The sequence below is a fragment of the Lepidochelys kempii genome, chromosome 18 (assembly GCF_965140265.1).
Source record: "Lepidochelys kempii isolate rLepKem1 chromosome 18, rLepKem1.hap2, whole genome shotgun sequence".
Taxonomy (NCBI): domain Eukaryota; kingdom Metazoa; phylum Chordata; order Testudines; family Cheloniidae; genus Lepidochelys; species Lepidochelys kempii.
In genome coordinates this window covers 12017880-12036966 of record NC_133273.1, presented here as the reverse complement: position 1 = coordinate 12036966, position 19087 = coordinate 12017880, and the positions used below count along the sequence as shown (strand labels likewise).

Genomic DNA, 19087 nt, shown 5'->3' with positions numbered 1-19087 from the left:
AGCTGACCTTCGCAATCAGCAGTTCTGAAACTGGACACATCACTGGGGGGGGATAGTGGTTTATTTTGAACCAGAGCATTTGAATCCTTCCAGAGAAAATTCACAAAAGTATGTTCAAATGCAGTGGGTTGCTGTTCACCCGAGATAAGACAAGAACACATCCAGTTTCTTCTGCAAATAACTCTCTTTATATATACTAGATTTGTACACTTCTGCCAGAAGTGCTGCTAAACATCTTTCAATTCTACATCCCTTTACACCTGCCCAGCTACTTATTGAAATGTAAGTTTTGAAAACCTTTTCTCCAGAGAAGTTGAAAGGTCTCAGGACACAAGTAATGGGATAAAGAGCCTTTCATCTCTATGTTATATCCCTGGCACGAATTCATCCTGGGTCTAGTAATAACCCAAATCTCTTACTTTCTGACGGTTGCTGGTGGTCTCAGTCCCAAACCCTAGCTAACAAATATTCCCAACACGCAACTAAAACCAATGTTGCAACTGGCACTTAACTTGTCCCCCCGTTGGCCATTTCAACAAAAAGGCCAATGAATGAATGAATGAAGATGGAAAACAAAGTACCCCTCGAAGAGGAAACGCTCTCTCCTTGAGGTGGTACATCCAGATCAGATTTGAAGTACGTTGGCAGGACAGCGTGGGGAAAGGAACTTGCATGCTACCGCTGGCCATGATGCTTCTGTCCTGTCAATAGAGGACTTCAGTCTCCAGGGCTGTCAATCCAGCTCTTTTCGCAAGCACAGCATTCACTGACAGACACATACACACACACACACACACACCCTTATTTGCTGACACCTTTGCAATCTTAACTGAAAATTACACCGTATTTTAGAGTTTAAAGAATCTTCAAAATCTCAGATATTTTAAAACTGATTCTCAGTGAGATACAGCACTTGGGATAGTCTCTTGCTGTCTCACAGAATCTGTTTAGCCATATCTTGCATATGCTTAAAAAAACCCACCAGCAGGCCATGGTAAGAGGGATAGGATCTCAGGTGAAAGCCAACCCCCATTTAATTATCAGGAGTGACTTCATACACTAGCAATAACAACTAACCCCTCTGTAGGAAGATTCTAATCTCAAATACACGGTTGTATATCGCCGCCTACCTCCAAAACTCCACCACTATGCCTGGGTGCGCAGGCTCAGAGATGGCTGCTGTCATCGTGCTATCAAGGCGTACTGTGCATCCACCGATAGAACCGAATTTTTAATCTCAGCTTCCTCTCCCCATCACCCAGCAATGTTTGTGACCTCAGAATTTCACACCAGGGATAAGAGCCTGAGTTTGTAAAACTTGCTATCAGACAAGCAGGATCAACAGTGGAAAACCAACTATAATAGGTAGTTCCAGAGTAGACATAATTATCTGAAGTAATTAACTCGAATGGGAGAGGAACAGCAGGACAACAGAATATTTAACTCCTGTGTGTCTCTTGGCAACATACTAGAATATGGAATTTAAATTTTTTTAAAATTTTTTTTTGCAATTCTTTCCAGTTGTTTACAACTGAAACACAAAATTAAGGAGACTGCTACATTAGAGATGGGTTGATTCCTTTAGGAAGACACTGCATCACACAGAGGAAGTCAGCTTTTGAAGTAAAAGGGAGACCAGTTAAATCTCAGGGCAAGACAGTGGAAGTTATGAAAACTTTCCCTAAACAAATACTGAGGAGGAATACCGTTGGGTTTTATAAGTCAAGTTCCACTCCAAGAATTCCTGCTTTATATACAGACCACCATCTGTTACACAAAGGGGCCAAATCGTGCTCAGTGCAACTCCATCAGACTTAATGGGATAGAAATGGTGACATTTGCCCAAGGTTCTCAGTGAAGACAGTTCCTGAGACAGATGATAGCCAGAAAAGATGACAGAAGACATGGAGAGCAAAGACAGAACATACTCTCTGTCCATGTACCACCACATAAATGATAACATGGGCATATTTTCACAGAAAGTACTAAACTCTCCAATACTTTATCACCTTCTAGTTAGGTTTACCCCTCTCTCTGAGACATTTTATGATTCTCTATATGACATAATATACAAATGAACTGTATTGTGAAACAGATGACAATTATTTTGTTTTCAGCTTTACACCCCTGGTGAAAACAGCTCCCTCTCCCTCCACACCATGTCACTTATTTTATTGGGGCTTATTACCATTGTTCTAACAGGGCTGCAGCTAAATAGCTAATAAAACTAGTTACAGAAATGGTGATACTTTCATAGCGCAGCCCCAGTCTGACAAAATAAATAAGTCAGGAATCATGGTATTTTAATAGATGATGAAAGTACACTGTCAGCAGATTGTCTAGGTCCAAAGTTCAATGACTTGTGTGTTCAGCCTCCAAGGAATTGTAAATCTCAATGCAGGGTTTAAACTCAAACACATACAAAACCCAAAGCTGTACGCCAGGCATAGCTCAAGCCACATACCCCTCCAAAGCTAGATGCAGGTAAATCTCAATGGCACACACGATGTCTAATCTGTAGACAGGTGAATCTTGGCAAACGGTTTCACATACACCCTGCAAGTTGCATATAGGATTTACTTTGAACAGGTATTTACTCCAGCTCCATGCACTATGCAATTGTCTCCTAGGAGCTGACAGTGGGGGATTCCCGCCAGCCCCTTCACAGCAGCTGAAGTGTAAACCTATCTAAGCCATGTTTCAGAGTAGCAGCTGTGTTAGTCTGTATCCGCAAAAAGAAAAGGCATACTTGTGGCACCTTAGTGACCAACAAATTTATTTGAGCATAAGCTTTCATGACCTACAGTATGCATCCAAGTGAGAGATAGCTCAGTGGTTTGAGCAGTGGTCTGCTAAACCCAGGGTGGCAAGTTCAATCCTTGAGGAGGCCATTTAGGGATCTGGGGCAAAAATTGGGGATTGGTCCTTCTTTGAGCAGGGGGTGGGACTAGATGACCTCCTGAGGTCCCTTCCAGCCCTGGTATTCTATGATTCTAAGTGAGCTGTAGCTCATGACAGCTTATGCTCAAATAAATTTGTTAGTCTGTAAGGTGCCACAAGTCCCTCTGTTCTTTTTATCTAAGCCATGTTGTGGCGTTTTCTTTCCCAAGTCCCACCAAGGCCAAAACGGAGGTTCCTATGTGATTTACCCCCAGCTCTTTTCAAGGGGAGAAAGACAATCAGCTTCATATCCCACCATAGGTGCTGGAATTAGGGGTGCTACCGCACCGCCTGGTTTGAACTGGTTTCCATCAGATGCAGGGTTTACAGTTTGGTTCAATGGCTCTCAACACCCCTTCATCATAGGTTAGATTCTTACCCTCTTCCTCCCCCCCCTTAACTTCCCCCAGCTCCAATGATTCTGGGGAACAAACAGCACAACGGGGGTTTAAGGACTGACTTTCAGTGGAAAGCCACCACGGTGAACTGACCCTGGCCACCTAGGGCTGCCCCCCCCCCCCCAAAAAGCCGGGCTCTGCCCTCTTTCCAGGCGCTTACGAATCGGACCAGGATCCCGTCTAAACGGCTGCAAGGGGAGGGGGATCAGCCCCATTGATTCCCTGCCTCTCAGGCAGCGGGTGCCCCCGTGCCCAGCCCTGAACCGGGCCCCACGCCCACCCCTTCCGCGTGCGCTCGGAGCCCCAGCGGAGGCGACAACCGTGTAAACAGAAAACGCAGCTCCAGTCCCTGCCCCGCGCAAATCCCGCACCCGGGTCCAGCCAGACCCCTCTGCAGCCGGGGCAGGCGCTGAGGACACACAAGCCAAGGCAGCAGGCTGGGATGACGGGGGGTTTGCAAAGCAGCCGCCCGCCCCCCTGCTGCTGAGCCCCACACCCACCCACCCCCCGGCGGGAGGGGGGCCTTTGCGGGTCCATTTCTCCCAGCCACCCCGCAGGGAGACCTGGTAGCAGCAGGTGGCGGCCGGGGGAAGGGGCTGCCCCCCAGCTCAGTCCTCACCTTTCTGGCTCCTCGTTTAGCAAACTCCCTGGCCAGGTGGCGACCGATGCCTCTGCCCCCTCCGGTGATCAGCACGCTCTCCCCGGACAAGTCCCGGAGCCTGGCCGGCAGCAGGATGCACACGGCCGCTTTTACCACCAAATAGACCATCTGCACCGGGAAAAGCAGCAACGCGCCCAGCCATTTCCAAACCATCCTCTTGATGCAGGCAGGGCAGGGTAGGAAGACCCCCGACCCCCCCACCCCCCCAAAAAAACTGTTCCAGCCCTTCACAAAACCAAAGCAAGAGAGTCTAAGGGCAGCACGCCCTCTTCCTTCCCCCCCCCAATCGGGGGAACAGGCTTCAACCCCCTTCCAAAAACCCTGGGGAGAGAAAACCTTGGAAGGGAAAAATCCTTCTTCCCCCCCCACCAGAAAAAAAAAGGGGGGGGGGGGGTCGGAGTAAAATTGTGCAGAAGACAGTTGCTTCCCCTCTCTCGCTGCTCAGCTCCCTTTGGGATTGTCACATGCAGGTAAAATGTTTTTCTACTGGAGGACAGAGAGTTTGTTTAAGTTAAAAAGAGCAAGAGAGGGAGAAGGGGGGGGGGTGGAAGAAAAAAAAATAAAACCCACCAACCCCTACACTTCCAAAGTGCAAAATTAAAATCCAGTTTCCAAATTGCAGGGTTTTATTTAAAAAAAGTAATAATAATGAAGCAACCCAAGTCTCCAAATTTCAGCTTGCAGTGCCTTCCAGGCAGCCCATTACTATTCTTAGACTCAGGAAATTGCTTAAGGCTTGCCAGGACTTTCTTTTTAAGAAAGGGTCTAGTCAGTGTAAGGTGGCTGTCGGTTTCTTAAATTTCTATATAAATATCTATAGGCAGTCTCTTCTGAGCCTGTTGCAAAAGGCAGAGCTGATTAACTGCCTCGCTCCTGTTTCTTTCACGTGGAGGATCTGTGATCACAGACAGGGAATTAGGCTGTGCACTGTTTCAGCTCTGGGTCTTATTCATTTCTCCCCATTGCGCTCTCTGCCTATCACAGCTGCAGCGCCGGGGAGGGTTTATACCCCATTGAGCCTGATTGACAGTTAAAGTGTTGGGGAGATTTTACTACTGTTTCTGAGTGGCTGGCTTTGCTCTCCCCTCCCCCCAGAGCTATCTCTGAGCCACTGCACATAAACTCTCACACACACTGAAACAGACACTCTCTGGGTTGCAAGCCTGCAAGCCAAGACTTGCTGCATGCCACGTCGGGCTTGCCGCTGTAATTGAAGAGCATTGTAACAGAGAGAGCCAGCTAACCGCCTCCTCCACGTTAATAAATTTCGGATAACGCGCAGGGATCTTACTGGAGTCCAACAAAAGCAAGAGAAATTGGGGTTAAGGGTCAATCCAGGGGGCTCATCTGTTCCTAAGAGTTTCAGCTTAATGTGGGCTCAAAGAGTAGAGGATCCCCTGGCAAAGCTAGGAAGTTGGTAAGGGGATAGACACTTTCACACTTTGGCTCCTGGTCTGAATCCAGGCAGCACACGCTGGTTAGGGACTGAAATCTGTTACCATTTGGTGGTTGCTGCATGGCCTGTGTGGAATTAATGTGGAAGATTTAATCCAGTTCCTAGTGGACCATGTTCACATCACAGGAGTCAATGAGAACTGGGAGAAGCCAAGCATTGAAAGAGCCAGGGAGACTGCTTCCCTCAAAGGGAGTCGCTTTTGGCCACTTCATTTAGGTGCTTAAAGGGGAGTGGAGCTCCTTTGAAACTCTGCCCATTCATTTCCCCTTCGCTTGTCCTAGGCTTTAGCCCAGTTACAGGGCAAGGTTACAACACATTTAGGTCAGGTCAATAAGATAAAGCCATGTTGTAACTGGGTGAAGGGGCAAATGTGTTGTAATCAGGTCTCTTGACTTGGTTGTTTTGCATTGGTCAAGCAAGTGTTTGGTTGTTTTATATTCAGTTCCATGGTGTAAATGCTCTTGAGGAGGGTCTGTTTGCACATTCGCTAAATATACACAGCAAATAATTGTGGTTACAGTTAGGAATGCTCATCTCATTCATGAACAACGAGCAGTCCAGTGGCACCTTAAAGACGAACAGATTTATTTGGGCATAAGCTTTTGTGGGTAAAAAACCCTTAGTGGGGTTTTTTATGGCCCAGTAAAACTTTTCGTCTTTAAGGTGCCACCGGACTTCTCGTTTTTGTGGATAATACAGACTAACACGGCTACCCCCTGATACTTGCCATCTCATTCATGCGGAGCTAAAAACAAAGAATGACATTTCCCACCCTGCTATTTTTATCAATGGTGTCTTTGATTCAACGACTTTGGAAAAAGCTGCTTTTTAAAATGACATTTGTATGATTGCAAATTTTGTGTAAACCAGTGATGAAAAAGGTAAAAGTAAAGGCTTTACCACACTAAGTCCACAAACTAATTCATGTGAAGTTCATCTTTCTTTATCTGTTATACTGGGAAGCCATCTAGTGGTCAAAAAGAAAATGGAAATGACTGATCTGGAGCAGTGAATTTTTGAACTGTTAGGGGACACTTTCAGATTTACATTTATTAAGGGAACAAACACTGTTAATTTGAATTACTTTTGAAGTGGGCTGGTTTGAAAAAAATCTGTACTTAAGTACTTAGGTTAGATTTTTCAAATGCACTGAAACGATTTGAATCATAGAAGATCCGGGTTGGAAGGGACCTCAGGAGGTCATCTAGTTCCACCCCCTGCTCGAAGCAGGACCAGTCCCCAATTTTTGCCCCAGATCCCTAAATGGCCCCCTCAAGGATTGAACTCACAACCCTCACTGAGCTATCCCTCCCCCTCTCAAACTCACTGAAAAACCATTGGGGTTTATTTAGCCTCCTGAGTCACCCTGGGCAGGTCTACACAGCATGGTGGAGTGAACCAGCTAGGGTCGATGCCCTCTAGGGAGGAGATGGGCTTCAAAGCCCAAGCTCCAGCTCCAACTCCAACTTCAAAGCAGGCCTACACAGCTATTTTTAGAGCACTAGCCCTAGCCTTGCTAGGCCCCGGTCTGTCAATCTGGATTGGGAAGCTTGCTCCAGTTGGCTGTGTAGACATACCCTTTTGTGCTTTTGACAATGTTACCTTCACATAAAAGTGGACTGATGCCAATGGGAACGTAGTGCTCACCACCTCTGAAAATAAGACCACCCGTATTTAAGTGCTTACATGCGGATTTAATATCTAATTTGAGGCTCCCACATCTGAAAACGTTGGCTGTGTGACTTGCTCAAGATCATAAAGCCTGGGCTATCAGGAACGGAAAGCAGCAGTCCTGAATCTCCGCCCCCATCTTGGTCCATTAGACCACAAGTGCCCTCAGAAAGAATGTAGAATTTAAAGAGAAACCTTCACAATCCTCATCCTTAAATGCCAGATTACCTCACATGAAGTAGGCCATCATACGACACAATACGCTTCGGGGAGGTTATTTGGGAGAGATGAAAATCTAAACTTTCTAACTGAGGGAAAGTACAGTCTAGATTTTAAAAATGAGATGGCAGCCCTAACCTAAAAGCATATGAAACAAGACGCAGTTCAGAGAGCTTCTTTTGCCACTTGGCAGCATTTAGCACCTCTGTGTTATTACAGCGATATTTTTAGAAAGTGAGTGGTCGGAGGCCACCTGGTATTGCAATTTTCGTCTCCATCTGACAATTCGGGAGGGGAAAAAGAAATTACACAGAGGGCCTAGTGTCTGGTTTGAACAAGGAGGACTCAGTCTCTGGGTTGGTAACAAATGTAGCCACCTCCTGGTGCGGAAATCAGGGGCGGTGCTAAAAACTAAGGGAAAATAAATGACAGTTTATTCAAAGGAGGAGGAGTTTTTATGTAATTTATTATATTTATATATAAATCTCTCTGTATATTGATATAGATACAAAAGTGTGTGTTTAAAAAAGTAAAAAAAAAATGAAAACATTGGCTGACATTATTCATGCATTTGAGTCAAAAGGCTAAATTCAGCTGTGATTTACAGTACATGCCCTGCCTTTGATGTCAATGGAACTACTCTAGTCAGTGGATATTTATCTCACATATGTGTCTACAGTTTGAGTATGCTAGGGAATACTGGGAAGAATAGTCAAGTATTATTTTATGATTTGCTTTTTTACCCTGTTAAAATTAAGCCCAAAATTTAGATTTGGAGTAAAATAAACCAACCAACCAACCAAAAAACCCCCAAAGCCAGCAAACAGGTTTAGATATTTAAACAGAAGTGTTTTCATAATTTCGTTTTCAATGTCAGTGAAAATTTGGATTATGTTTTGTATGGGTTTAAGCTTCCCCTGCAGCATTTGCAACACAAACACAAGTGCTTTGTGCAAGTGCAGAACGTGAGGCAGGCAGATTGACAATAAAAATTAAGTAACTAGTCTGTTTTCCCCAGAATGAATGCAGTGCAAAAAGTAAAACAATAAAGAAATGAGGCAAGGCATATTAGATTGTAAAATTCTTTCCACTTTAAAAATCTCGGGTGTTATAGAAAATTTTAAATATATTCTTATCCTAACAGCATCTTTTAAAATACCATTCTACACCAAAAGATGACGAAAAGTGGTATTCTGGAATTTCATGTTATTGTCTTTCAGTGACTGCACATCACATTTGCTTATTTTACGAGAGATTTTTGAGTCCCTTGCAAAAATCAAACTGGGTTCAAACAGTCAAGCTGAGCTGTTTCTTTCTGGAACATCATCATCAGCAATAAACATTCTGCAGGCTAAATTATCCTCCCCTCAGTTATACCAGTTCATCCAAATTGCTTTCAGCAAGTTTACACAGGTGTGAATGATTGAAACATAGTACACAGTTCTGTGGTTGACACTTAGGGCTTGTCTTTACAGTTGAGTTAACATGAGTTAGGGGCAAAACACTAGTTATAACTGGAGTCCTGTCCACACACAAAAACCCTTAAGTGTGGTGATGCTTCAACTCACTGTCGGGGGGCATAGGCTACTACTCAAGTTAGTGCAGCTCATCAGCTGCTAATATAACTCTGCAGCATTATTTTGCAGCGTGACTGCTCTCACTCAAGTTAGTCTGACTCGAGAGGACTTCATGGGAGTATAACTGCAGTGAAAACAGTCACAGAATCCAGCTCCTTCTCAGTTGTGCAAGCTTTTAGAAATAAAAAGAAGTTAAACTTGTTCATCACTAGAGTCGATGTGCCTCTGGATACAAGCCACTTGAGTAACAGGGTGCCATTTTGCATTGTACACCTGCACTATAAATAGGCTCAGGAAGTATGTTCAAAATGCGCAGCAAAGTCCTGATCCTGTAGTGACATATATGTGGGTGGAACCGTGCACATGTGTACAGCCCTTTTGTTTTCAATGGGTCCCACAACAGGCATAGTGGTCTGCCCTTGCACGCACAGTAGCAAAATGTCACAAACTTTCTCGAAGAAAAGGAGGGGAAAACGGAGAAGCATGATCAGAAGAGGGTGAGCTTTTCTGCCTTTTCAGTTTGCTTCTTTTGAGAGCTTTGCTTTAGAAGCATTATTTTGAAACAACTATACATTATCAAATAATATGTGGTCAGCAGATCTGAAAAAACCCTTTGGACACAGACCAGAGCTGTTACAAATTGGAAAATTCTTATGACAAGTAGCACTCGCTTTTTACATCATGCAGGGTGCCCTGCTATGGGCAATCCAGGTCACTGATTAAAATTAAACCTCTTTAGGGAAAAAAAAAAGCTCTTGCCAAGTTGAGGTGTTCTCCATGAAGTACTGCTGTCACAACTGGATAAATCAAGAACTGATTAAAATGACCTTTTTGTGTTTCTTGATTTCGTTTCCTCTTGAGTTCACATTTTCCCTTTGAAACATGTCTCAGTGACACTATGATCTCACAGTGTCCTTCTGTATAATTATCAAGGGCCTGATTCCATTTTCATGTAACTCAGTGGCAAAACTCCTGTTGACTTCAATTAGGAGCAAGACTGGGCCTTTAATTCTCTAGCTCTAGCAGAAGCTAGGAGAGGCCTGGGCAGTCCAAAAAACGTGTATTTCTCGGAGAAAGTCTGGGATTGGGAGTTTGCTCATGTAAGACATGAGTGGCTGGCCATAGCACTCAAACTGTGTCTCTGGGAGTAATTTACATGCTGGAGGCTGTGTGTGAGAAGACCAGGAGTGGTTGCTCTCACAGCAAATCAGTGCAAAAAGCACCCCAGGTTGGAGAACTGAGAAACACAGTTGTTCATCAGTCCAGATTATACCTTGGGTAATTTCACAGATGCATTTTGTGTACTATTAACTGCACGGGGATGATAGGTTTTGCACAGTAAGGGCTGGATCCAAAGCGTATTGAAGTCAGTGGAAAGACTCCCATTGCCTTTACTGAGCTTTGGATCAGACCTCTAAAGTTCTTTCACCTATATGTGTGATTCGAATGATTGACAATCACCCTGTCATGTAGTGGAAAAAGCATGCTGAATGCATGTAAATGGAAGCCACGTTTTGAAAAATGGATTCTATAAGCAAACTACCATGTGGTGTACAGGTTGCAGCCATTTGGAGAATATCATCATCTTTTATTTCATCCTAAATGATGAGAATAGAATTCTCACGTACAGGTCTTCTTGGAGAGTTCCATTTGCTGTGATGAACCTGACAAATCTGTGTCCGTTTACAGACAGCAAAAGCAAGAACAAGGTTCAATATGCAAAGACCTTAATACACGCAATTAGCAAACCTCTCATGCCTGGGACTGATTAGTAAGACCCTATAAGAGATCAACAACACTAAGCAAACCTATGTCAGTATGTGTCACAGTGCTATCCCTCTTTTCTGTTGGCTTGCTGCATGATAGTGAGCGGGCAGGCAAAGCAGAAGGACAGTGAGATACACATTCAAGTACTCAGGAACCAAACAAAGATGGCAGCCACATTCTGGTCTCTTTTACACTGGTGTAACCCTGAATTATTTTGATTTTAATGGACTTACTCCAGATTTGCACCAGTAAAACCCAGATTGGAATCTAATCCTGTATTTGATTGAATGCCTAATTCCTGACACCATCCCTTTAAGAAACACCAGACAGTATTAGGGCAGGAAGAGGAAGCCAATACTTTCTTCTTTTGGAAAGGCCCTCAAAATTTCAGAAAGCAATAGTTTGCTTTGTTCTGTGACCCTGAAAATAAATCCTATTAAACACCGTAATATGGATTTGACAAATGGAACATACATAGGCTAATTCCTTTAATGATCATTTGGCACCAGAAGTTTGCAGATTAATCTAAGAAAAAAAAAAAGCCAGACAAAAATCCCTTTCCTAAACCCTTTCTAACAATGTGCTTCTTTCAGAGCGTTCATAACATGCAAGTGTTCTTGGTTTGCTTGTGGTTCGGAGCTAGCAGTGAGCTAATTTTTCCCTCCTCTCTACACACCTCCCAATCCAAGATCCTATAAAGCGGTGGTTTTAAAACTTTTTTTCTGGGGACCCAGTTGAAGAAAATTGTTGATGCCCGCAACCTAATGGAGCTGGGGATGAGGGGTTTCAGGGGTGGGAGGGGCTCAGGGCTGGGGCAGAGGGTGGGGGTGAGGGCTGCGGGGTGGGGCCGGGAATGAGGGGTTCAGGGCATGGGAGGGGGCTCTGGGCTGGGGCAGGGGGAGTTGGGGTGCAGGAGGGGGTCATGGCTCTGGGCTGGGGGTGCAGGCTCTGGGATGGGGCTGGGGATGAGGGATTTGGGGTGCAGGAGGGGCTCTGGGTTTGGTGGGGGCTCAGGGCTGGGGCAGGGCATTGGGGTGCGGGGTTGGGGCGCGGACTTACCTCCGGTGGCTCCCGGTCAGCGGCGCAGCCGGGGTGCAGAGGCAGGCTTCCCGCCTGTCCTGGCACTGTGGACCATGCTGCGCCTGAAGTAGCCAGCAGCAGGTCTGTCTCCTAGGTGGAGGCACGCAAGCAGCTTTCGCCCGCAGGCACCGCCCCCCCTCCCAGCTCCCATTGGCCGTGAACCGGCCAATGGGAATGCGGAGCCAATGCTCAGGGTGGGGGCAGCGCGCGGAGCCCTGTGGCCCTCCTGCCTAGAAGCCGGACCCGCTGCTGGGCGTTTCCAGGGCGCAGCGTGGTGTTGAAACAGGCAGACACTAGCCTGCCTTAGCTGGGCAGCACCGCCCATGGGACTTTTAACATCCCGTCGGCAGTCCTGACCAGAGCAACCCAGTGCCTGACATGCCACGACCCACTACTGGGTCATGACCCGAACTTTGAAAAACGCTGTACTAGAGTGCTGATCAAAGCACCCAGCAGACTGAATAGTCTCATGCTCCATTTAGAACTGTCTTCCAAATAGCTCCTCCTCTGCTCCTCAGAACTGGGGCTCTGGGTGGTCAGTTAGTTTTGTGGGTCCCATAAACTGGCTCTGGGTATAGGTAAACTGGTTCAGCTATAAACCCTAATCTCAAACTTGAAGATAAGACATCTTTTCAAGCTTAAAAGAAATCCGAGTAAGTCTCTGATCCCCTGGACGCTTCCCTGACTAGTTGATATCCATCTTTCGTGTCCCAGCAGGTCTCTGGTACGCTAGTTGAAGCCTTCAGATCCTGAAAGCTCCAGGCCTTTCTCAGAGGAGGGTCTCATGGAGGCCTGGTAGCTTTCAAAAAATTAAAACAGAGCAGTGGATCTGATCCCAGAAGGGAGAACCACCAAATTTGAACCCCCTGATCATGGGAATATTATCAGTGGAAGGCCTGCCGATTATGGTCAATCAACAAGAATAGCTTGGAGCTAAGGATCCAATTAGTAGACAGAGGAAAAAAATCCTTGGGAAATAGGAGTTACGGGTGAGAGTTGATAGTAACCCAGAATTTGTTCTTCAGAAAATTCCAACAATTTGAACACAGTTATGTTGCAAACTGGAATGAAAACTAGAAATTTTGAAATTTCCCAAGGAAAGGAAGTTCTGAAAAAAAAGGAAAAGGAAAAAAAGAAAAGGAATTTTTGAAAAAAAAACAAAACAAAACAACAACCCCTGATTTTGGAAAAACTGAATTTGTTTGGTTTTATTTGTTTTGTTTTGAAATAGATCTTCCAATTGCCCCAACTCCTGGGGACTCTTCATGCTGTCCGGCTTCCCTGGAGTGGGGAGCCTAAAAGCCCTGAAAGCCCCAGCTTCTAGGGCTTCCAGGCTCTTGGTTCCATGGCAGGAAGTCTGGAAGCCCTGGGGACCTCAGCCCCAGGAAGTCCACACGATTTGGCTGCCCCGGAGCTATGGACTCTGGAGTCCCCACCTCAGGGCATGTCTGGGTAACATTTTGGTTTTGATGAATCAGTATTTCCAGCAAAAAAACGGTTTTGCCAGAAAATTCTGGACCAGCTCTAGTTAGGAGTCAGGGGGCTGTTAGGAAAGGGGAGCTTCTGAAACTCTTCAGAACAAGACACATTGCGATTTTTAAGCTTGGTAGAATAGAGCGGATTTGCTCTTGCAACTTGCTGGCGTGCAGCCATTCTGTCTCTCTTACTGAACAGCTACAGCATTGATTATTTGCATGCTGGAAGACATGAAGGTGGACTTTGCAGCTGAATGCGACGTGGGGCAAACTCACTGGTCAGCTAGAAGCTAGATTAGCTGTAGCTAGTAGTTGATTTACAGCGGGCGCTGCCCTCCTGAAATTAACCTCTGTGGTGTTTATTTACCCTACTATGCATAACTATGGTCTTTCGCAATTCTCCCTATATAATCAGGCATAAATGCCAATCAATGAGCTGGTTTGTCAGGGGAGAGAAAGATCAGCAATTGCAACAAAACACCCCACAGGTCCAAACTTTCCCACATGATTGACCAGCTAGCAGCAACTTGCTCAAATTGAAAGAGGCTCTTTCATAATTCCTTGCTGGGTGATATGTTTTAGCAGCATGCTGCCTAAAGCAATGAACTGATCCCAGGAGTTTTGAAGAAAAATCTTTGGCTTACATTTTTAAGCATTGTTGGCATGTTTCTTTCTTTCTTTCTTTCTTTCTTTCTTTCTTTCTTTCTTTCTTTCTTTCTTTCTTTCTTTCTTTCTTTCGACCTTTTACCTAGTGTCTGTGAAACCACATGGGGATTCTTGTCTTACTAGTGTCCAACTAAATGGCACTTATCACGGAAGCAAACTGAATGACAGAATGGATGATGGGCCACAATCTGCTTGAAATTACACCAGTGTAAATCTAGAGTAACAACTGAACTGATCTGAAATTGATTACTAGAGTTTAGATACTACTTAATATGCCAGAGAGCAATTTAAATGGGTCAAGTGTGCCAAAAAATAGAGGCACAAATATTACATGTTCCAGATGGGTGCAGGGGGCTGCCTGCTTGGAACAAATCCCCTATAGTAATTAGTATAAAAATAATAAGAGAGTCAAATTCTGCTCTTGGATTTACTTCCTAGAACTCCCATACAGAGTGGTACAACATGCCAACCTGACCTAGTGTTCTAATAAGTCTAAAAGCCCGTACATGTCTATGAAAGAAAGAAAAAGTGTGATTTTTACCTTATTATTCAACGTATTATTTTTCTTTGTTTGAGAAACTTGCTGTTTCAGGGGCCTGTGAAGGAACGCAGTGTAGGTGCTGAGCACAGAAAAGTGAATGCTCAGTTCTGCAACTATTTGGCAAAAGAATGATACTATTCATATGGTGCATTTATCCGAGGATCTCAAAACAGTTCACAGAAAAGTGAAGGTATCCTTAATACCACTTCACAAGTGGGAAAACTGGAGTAGAGGTTAAGGTCTACAATTTCAGAAGTCTCCACCAATTTTTGGGTGCCAAACCTTATACCTAGGGCTTGATTTCTAGGGGTGCTGAATACCCAAATTCAATTGAAGTCACTAGGAGCTACAGGCACTCAGTACCTTGGAATATCAGACTCTTGGTATCTTAAGATAGGCACTGAAAAAAATGATGAAACCCAAATTCAATAGTCTTGTTGTACAGCTTCTACAATGGTACAGCTACAGAGCTGATGCTGTAGTCTAGATTCTTTCAACACCGATAGAAGAGAAAGGTTAGAAGAGAAAGGGGTGCTTCCATCAATGTAGGTAGTCCACTTCTCAGAAGCTGTAGCTAGGATGACAGAAAAATCCTTCTGGTTGTATCTATACCTGGGGTTAGGTCAACCTAACCATGGGGCTCAGGACATGACATTTTACACAGCTCTGAGCGATGTAGGAAAGTCTACCTACGTGTTAGGTGCAGACCAGGCTTCAGTTGTAGATGTGGACCTTAAGTGACTTGTCAACACCTACACAGTGAGTCAATGGCAAAGTCTGGATTATAACTCACTACTCCCATTCCTCCATGAGCCATTGGATCATCACACTACTCAGTGGCACTATTCTCATCAATGTTACTACTCGCATGAGGAAGGTGCAATAGTTTGGGGAATGTGTCTGTCTACCAGTTTATCAATTCCATTTTTTGTGTTGTGAATGCCTGTTGTATTTTCAACATCTGTTTTGAATGTGATCTTTAGGAGGCCTTTGAGCATTAATTCTGTAACTGGAACTTCACATGTAGGATAGAGGCTTTGTCTGGGAACCTGGCACAGAACAATCAAGGCCCATCAACATGAAATGGTTTTTCCCCTGTGGAACAATAGACTTAACAGTATTTTAAAAAGAAAACAAAAAACAAACAACTTTTCAAGCTATTAAAGCTGAGAGCCCAGAGATATGTTTTGTCAAGAAACACACCTAAAGGAGGAAAATAATAAATACAAAGGTCCTACATTCCTTACCTTTCTCCAGGAACGTCATAGAATCCTAGAATATCAGGGTTGGAAGGGACCTCAGGAGGTCATCTAGTCCAACCCCCTGCTCAGAGCAGGACCAATCCCAAATAAGAGAGGAGTAGCAATCATTACTGCCAAATATATTATACCTTTCCAATTAAAGGATAAAGGCAGAGATCTACTTGTTAGAGATACAGTTGGTGGTAAAATGTTAAAGTTAGTAAGTATTTATGCCTCTAAACAAGGTCAGATGCATTTTTTTTCAGAACATTCTTTCAAATCTTGTGGTTTTGGTGGAGTTATTATTGGAGCTTATTATAATTGTATTTAAAACCCCATGTTGGATAGGTCAGAAAGCAGTATAATAACTAATCTCACTAATGAATAAACATGATTTGATTGACTCCAGGAGGGGTCTTAATCCAAAGGAAAGAGACTACTCTTTTTCAATGCCCCCCAGAATGTACTTAAGAATTGATATAATGCTAATCTCTAGATTTTTGCTTAACACAGCAACGTCAGCATAGCAAGGCTACATCTCCTGATCAGATCATATACCAGTCTGGGTTCTTATTAGTAACTGGGAAGATACACTTAAAATAAGGTGGAGATTAAACACCCCACTTCTCTGTGAAAAGAGTTCAAGATATTAGAGAAGAAATGAAGCAACAGTTTAAGGAAAACAATGGTGACTAGATTAAAACGAGAGAGAGAGAGAGAGGACTCATGTTAGTAGAAATGCAAACATTACTTAGTAAGATTACAAAACTTAAAACCACTACATCAGAAAAAAAAGTCACAGAAAATATATCAGAAATAGAGGCCAGAAGCAAGTTAGATTTGTTACAAACAGAAAAAGCTGATCAGGCAGTCAGAGACACAAGACAAGGCCATTATGAAAAGGGTAACAAAAATGACAGATTACTAACTAATAGACTAAAAAATAATAAGAAAGTACAATTATTCCTCCAGCCTGGAAAGCCCAAAGAACATGGCAAGGGGCTCAAAAGGTAGACAGGAGGCTTTTGCATACTGCTGTAAGAGACTTTACTCCCTCAAGTCAGTGGACCATAAATTGATAAAGGAATTTTTAGCTAAAAGCTAACATACTCAAACTAGAACACCCAGAGCTAGAAGCCCGGGAGGAAGATATTAAGGAAAAGCCCTAGAAGTTATTAAGTCCCTTAAAAATGGTAAATCCACTGGCCCTGACAGACTTCCTCCAGAATTCTGACTTTTTTAGGGCACAGCTAACATAACAATTAACATATCTCATCCGTGAAATAAGAGAAAGATCTCAGATACTTGGCAAGAAGCACAGCTGTAGTCATCCCAAAATCCGGTAAAGGACTCATCCAACAGTGTGTTTTACAGGCTCATCTCCTTATTACATCAAGACGCAAAAATTTATGCTTCAGTCCTAACAAATAGATTGTTAATATATCTAGGTACTTTTTTCAAAGACCAGATGGGTTTGTATTAAATACGCAGTTCATTTAGCGTTCACGGAGTTTTAGACCTGATCTTCTTCTCTGCCAGTGAGCCCAATCTAGTTTTATCAACAGATGCAGAAAAAGCTTTTGACAGAGGAAAGTGGCAGTTCTTAAAATTAAATTTGGTTTAGGCCCTAAATTTCACCATTGGATTTCCATTTTATATTCCAATCCATATGCTATTATTAGAGTAAATGGATCTCCATCAGAAAAATTCACCCTTTTCAGAGATCCACGCCAAGGATGCCCTTTATCACCTCTTCTTTTTGCCATGGTAATGGAGTCATTCACCCAATCAACCAGATATAAAACTACTATAAAGGGAATCACAACAGGAAACACAAAAAAGCCTTATATGCAGAATTCGTGCAGTCTGAGGACAATATGAAAGGAATCAGTGGTCTCAGTCCAGCTTTTAAGAAAAAAAGGCCTGCAGGCTCCCTCATGGCAAGATTTGGAATTTTTTTTTGTTCAGCTATAGAAGTAGAAAACTGGGCAGAGAATAAGGAAACTTCTCTAAACTTATCCTCAGAAAAACTATTGTTATAGAAACATAACAAAGTAGCCATTCTAGCAAACAGCCTGCCAAAGTGATGAACTCTGTCTCAGCAGAAATGATGAATCTTGGTGCGAGCCATCAGGAAACCAAGACTCTAAGAAGTTCTTTTATGAAAGGTAAAACAAAATCTTACCAAAACAAATTCCCCCCTAAAATCAATAAGAACAACCCCCGAGTCAATCAAATCCCCTGTCAATCAAATCAAATTTCCCCAGATTAGTCAGCTGAATTCCCTTTCTCAAGATTTCTTTCCATGTCTCTCTTCACCACAGCTGCTCCGTTCTCCTTACCCCAGTGTTGGGCCAGGCCGCTCTTCACAGCTGCTACTGGATGCTTGCCTTCCTGACAGCTGTGTGCTCCCCACTGCTGCTGTCACGGCCCTCCTCCTCATTCTCTGTTCTAAGGGCACAGCTACCTTGCTGCCAGGCCTCACAAGAGGACAGTTTCCGGGGTACCCAGAGCATTCTGGGTGTGCTTCAGTGGGGCTGTTGCCACTTGCTTCCAAGATATAGGGAGACAGCTGGGAAAAAATAAGTTCTGAATGGTGTGTGTCAGTGTAAAGAGCCAGACCTCTCTTTTAATAAGAATTCTGTGGCTAGAACTTGTGAATAACTGGGACCAGAGCTTCTCTGGGATATTTTCCAGTGTCTTTGTGGCTGTGTGAGCCTGTCCCAGAGTCTAAGAAACTGGATTTGTGTGGACGAACTTCCCCTGGCAAGAAGGAGCAGCAGCTAATGGGAAGTGGCACAGAAGAGAAACAGGAAAAGCTGCAAGGGTTTAGGATTGCATGGAAAGATCCCAAAGCCAACATTGTGCAAACGTCTCCAGGCCAGTTTCTCTCTCTGTAATGAGACAATTACATCTTACTTCCTAAGCCTCATGCTTTTGCTGCCATGCTTCACTTCCCCAAACGAGGCATACTTGTCTTCTGTAGCCATGTTGCTTATTTGTAATTGCGTGTACTAATTGTAATCAGCTCCCAGACATTTAGTAATGCTGGTCTGATGTTAATTGTGTTCTGTTGATTGGCCAGAGGTATTCACAGAGTAAATACCAAGTCTGGCGTCCTCCTCTCCCCTTGGGGCAAAACTGCTTCACCTCAACTTGAATGCCTGCTCCGCAATACATGCAGCCAGATAGGTTTCAGGCACATGGGGTTTTAGACATTCTCAGTCAGGAAAATTGGGCCCATCATTCGGAATGTATAAACAGCATTATATCCGAAGTTAGATGGAAGTTCTTAAGTTATCAAGAAGCCTAAAACTCCTGCAGAGGGACAGCTTATTTTCAAGGGAAACGTAAAAACAAGTATGTTTCCAGGGCAGGCAAGTGCAGTGAGGGGA

At 43.9% G+C, this 19087-nt stretch overlaps 1 protein-coding gene across 1 annotated transcript in view; it reads right to left on the bottom strand.

Annotated features, from left to right (window-relative positions):
* Positions 1-4968, bottom strand: part of DHRS3 (dehydrogenase/reductase 3) — a 41468-nt gene extending 36500 nt beyond the window's left edge. Inside the window, exon 1 of the mRNA XM_073316660.1 lies at positions 3958-4968. Coding sequence (XP_073172761.1) covers positions 3958-4152 — 195 coding nt within the window. The 5' untranslated portion in view covers positions 4153-4968. The remainder of the gene's footprint in view (positions 1-3957) is intronic.
* Between the last annotated feature and the right edge of the window lie 14119 nt (positions 4969-19087).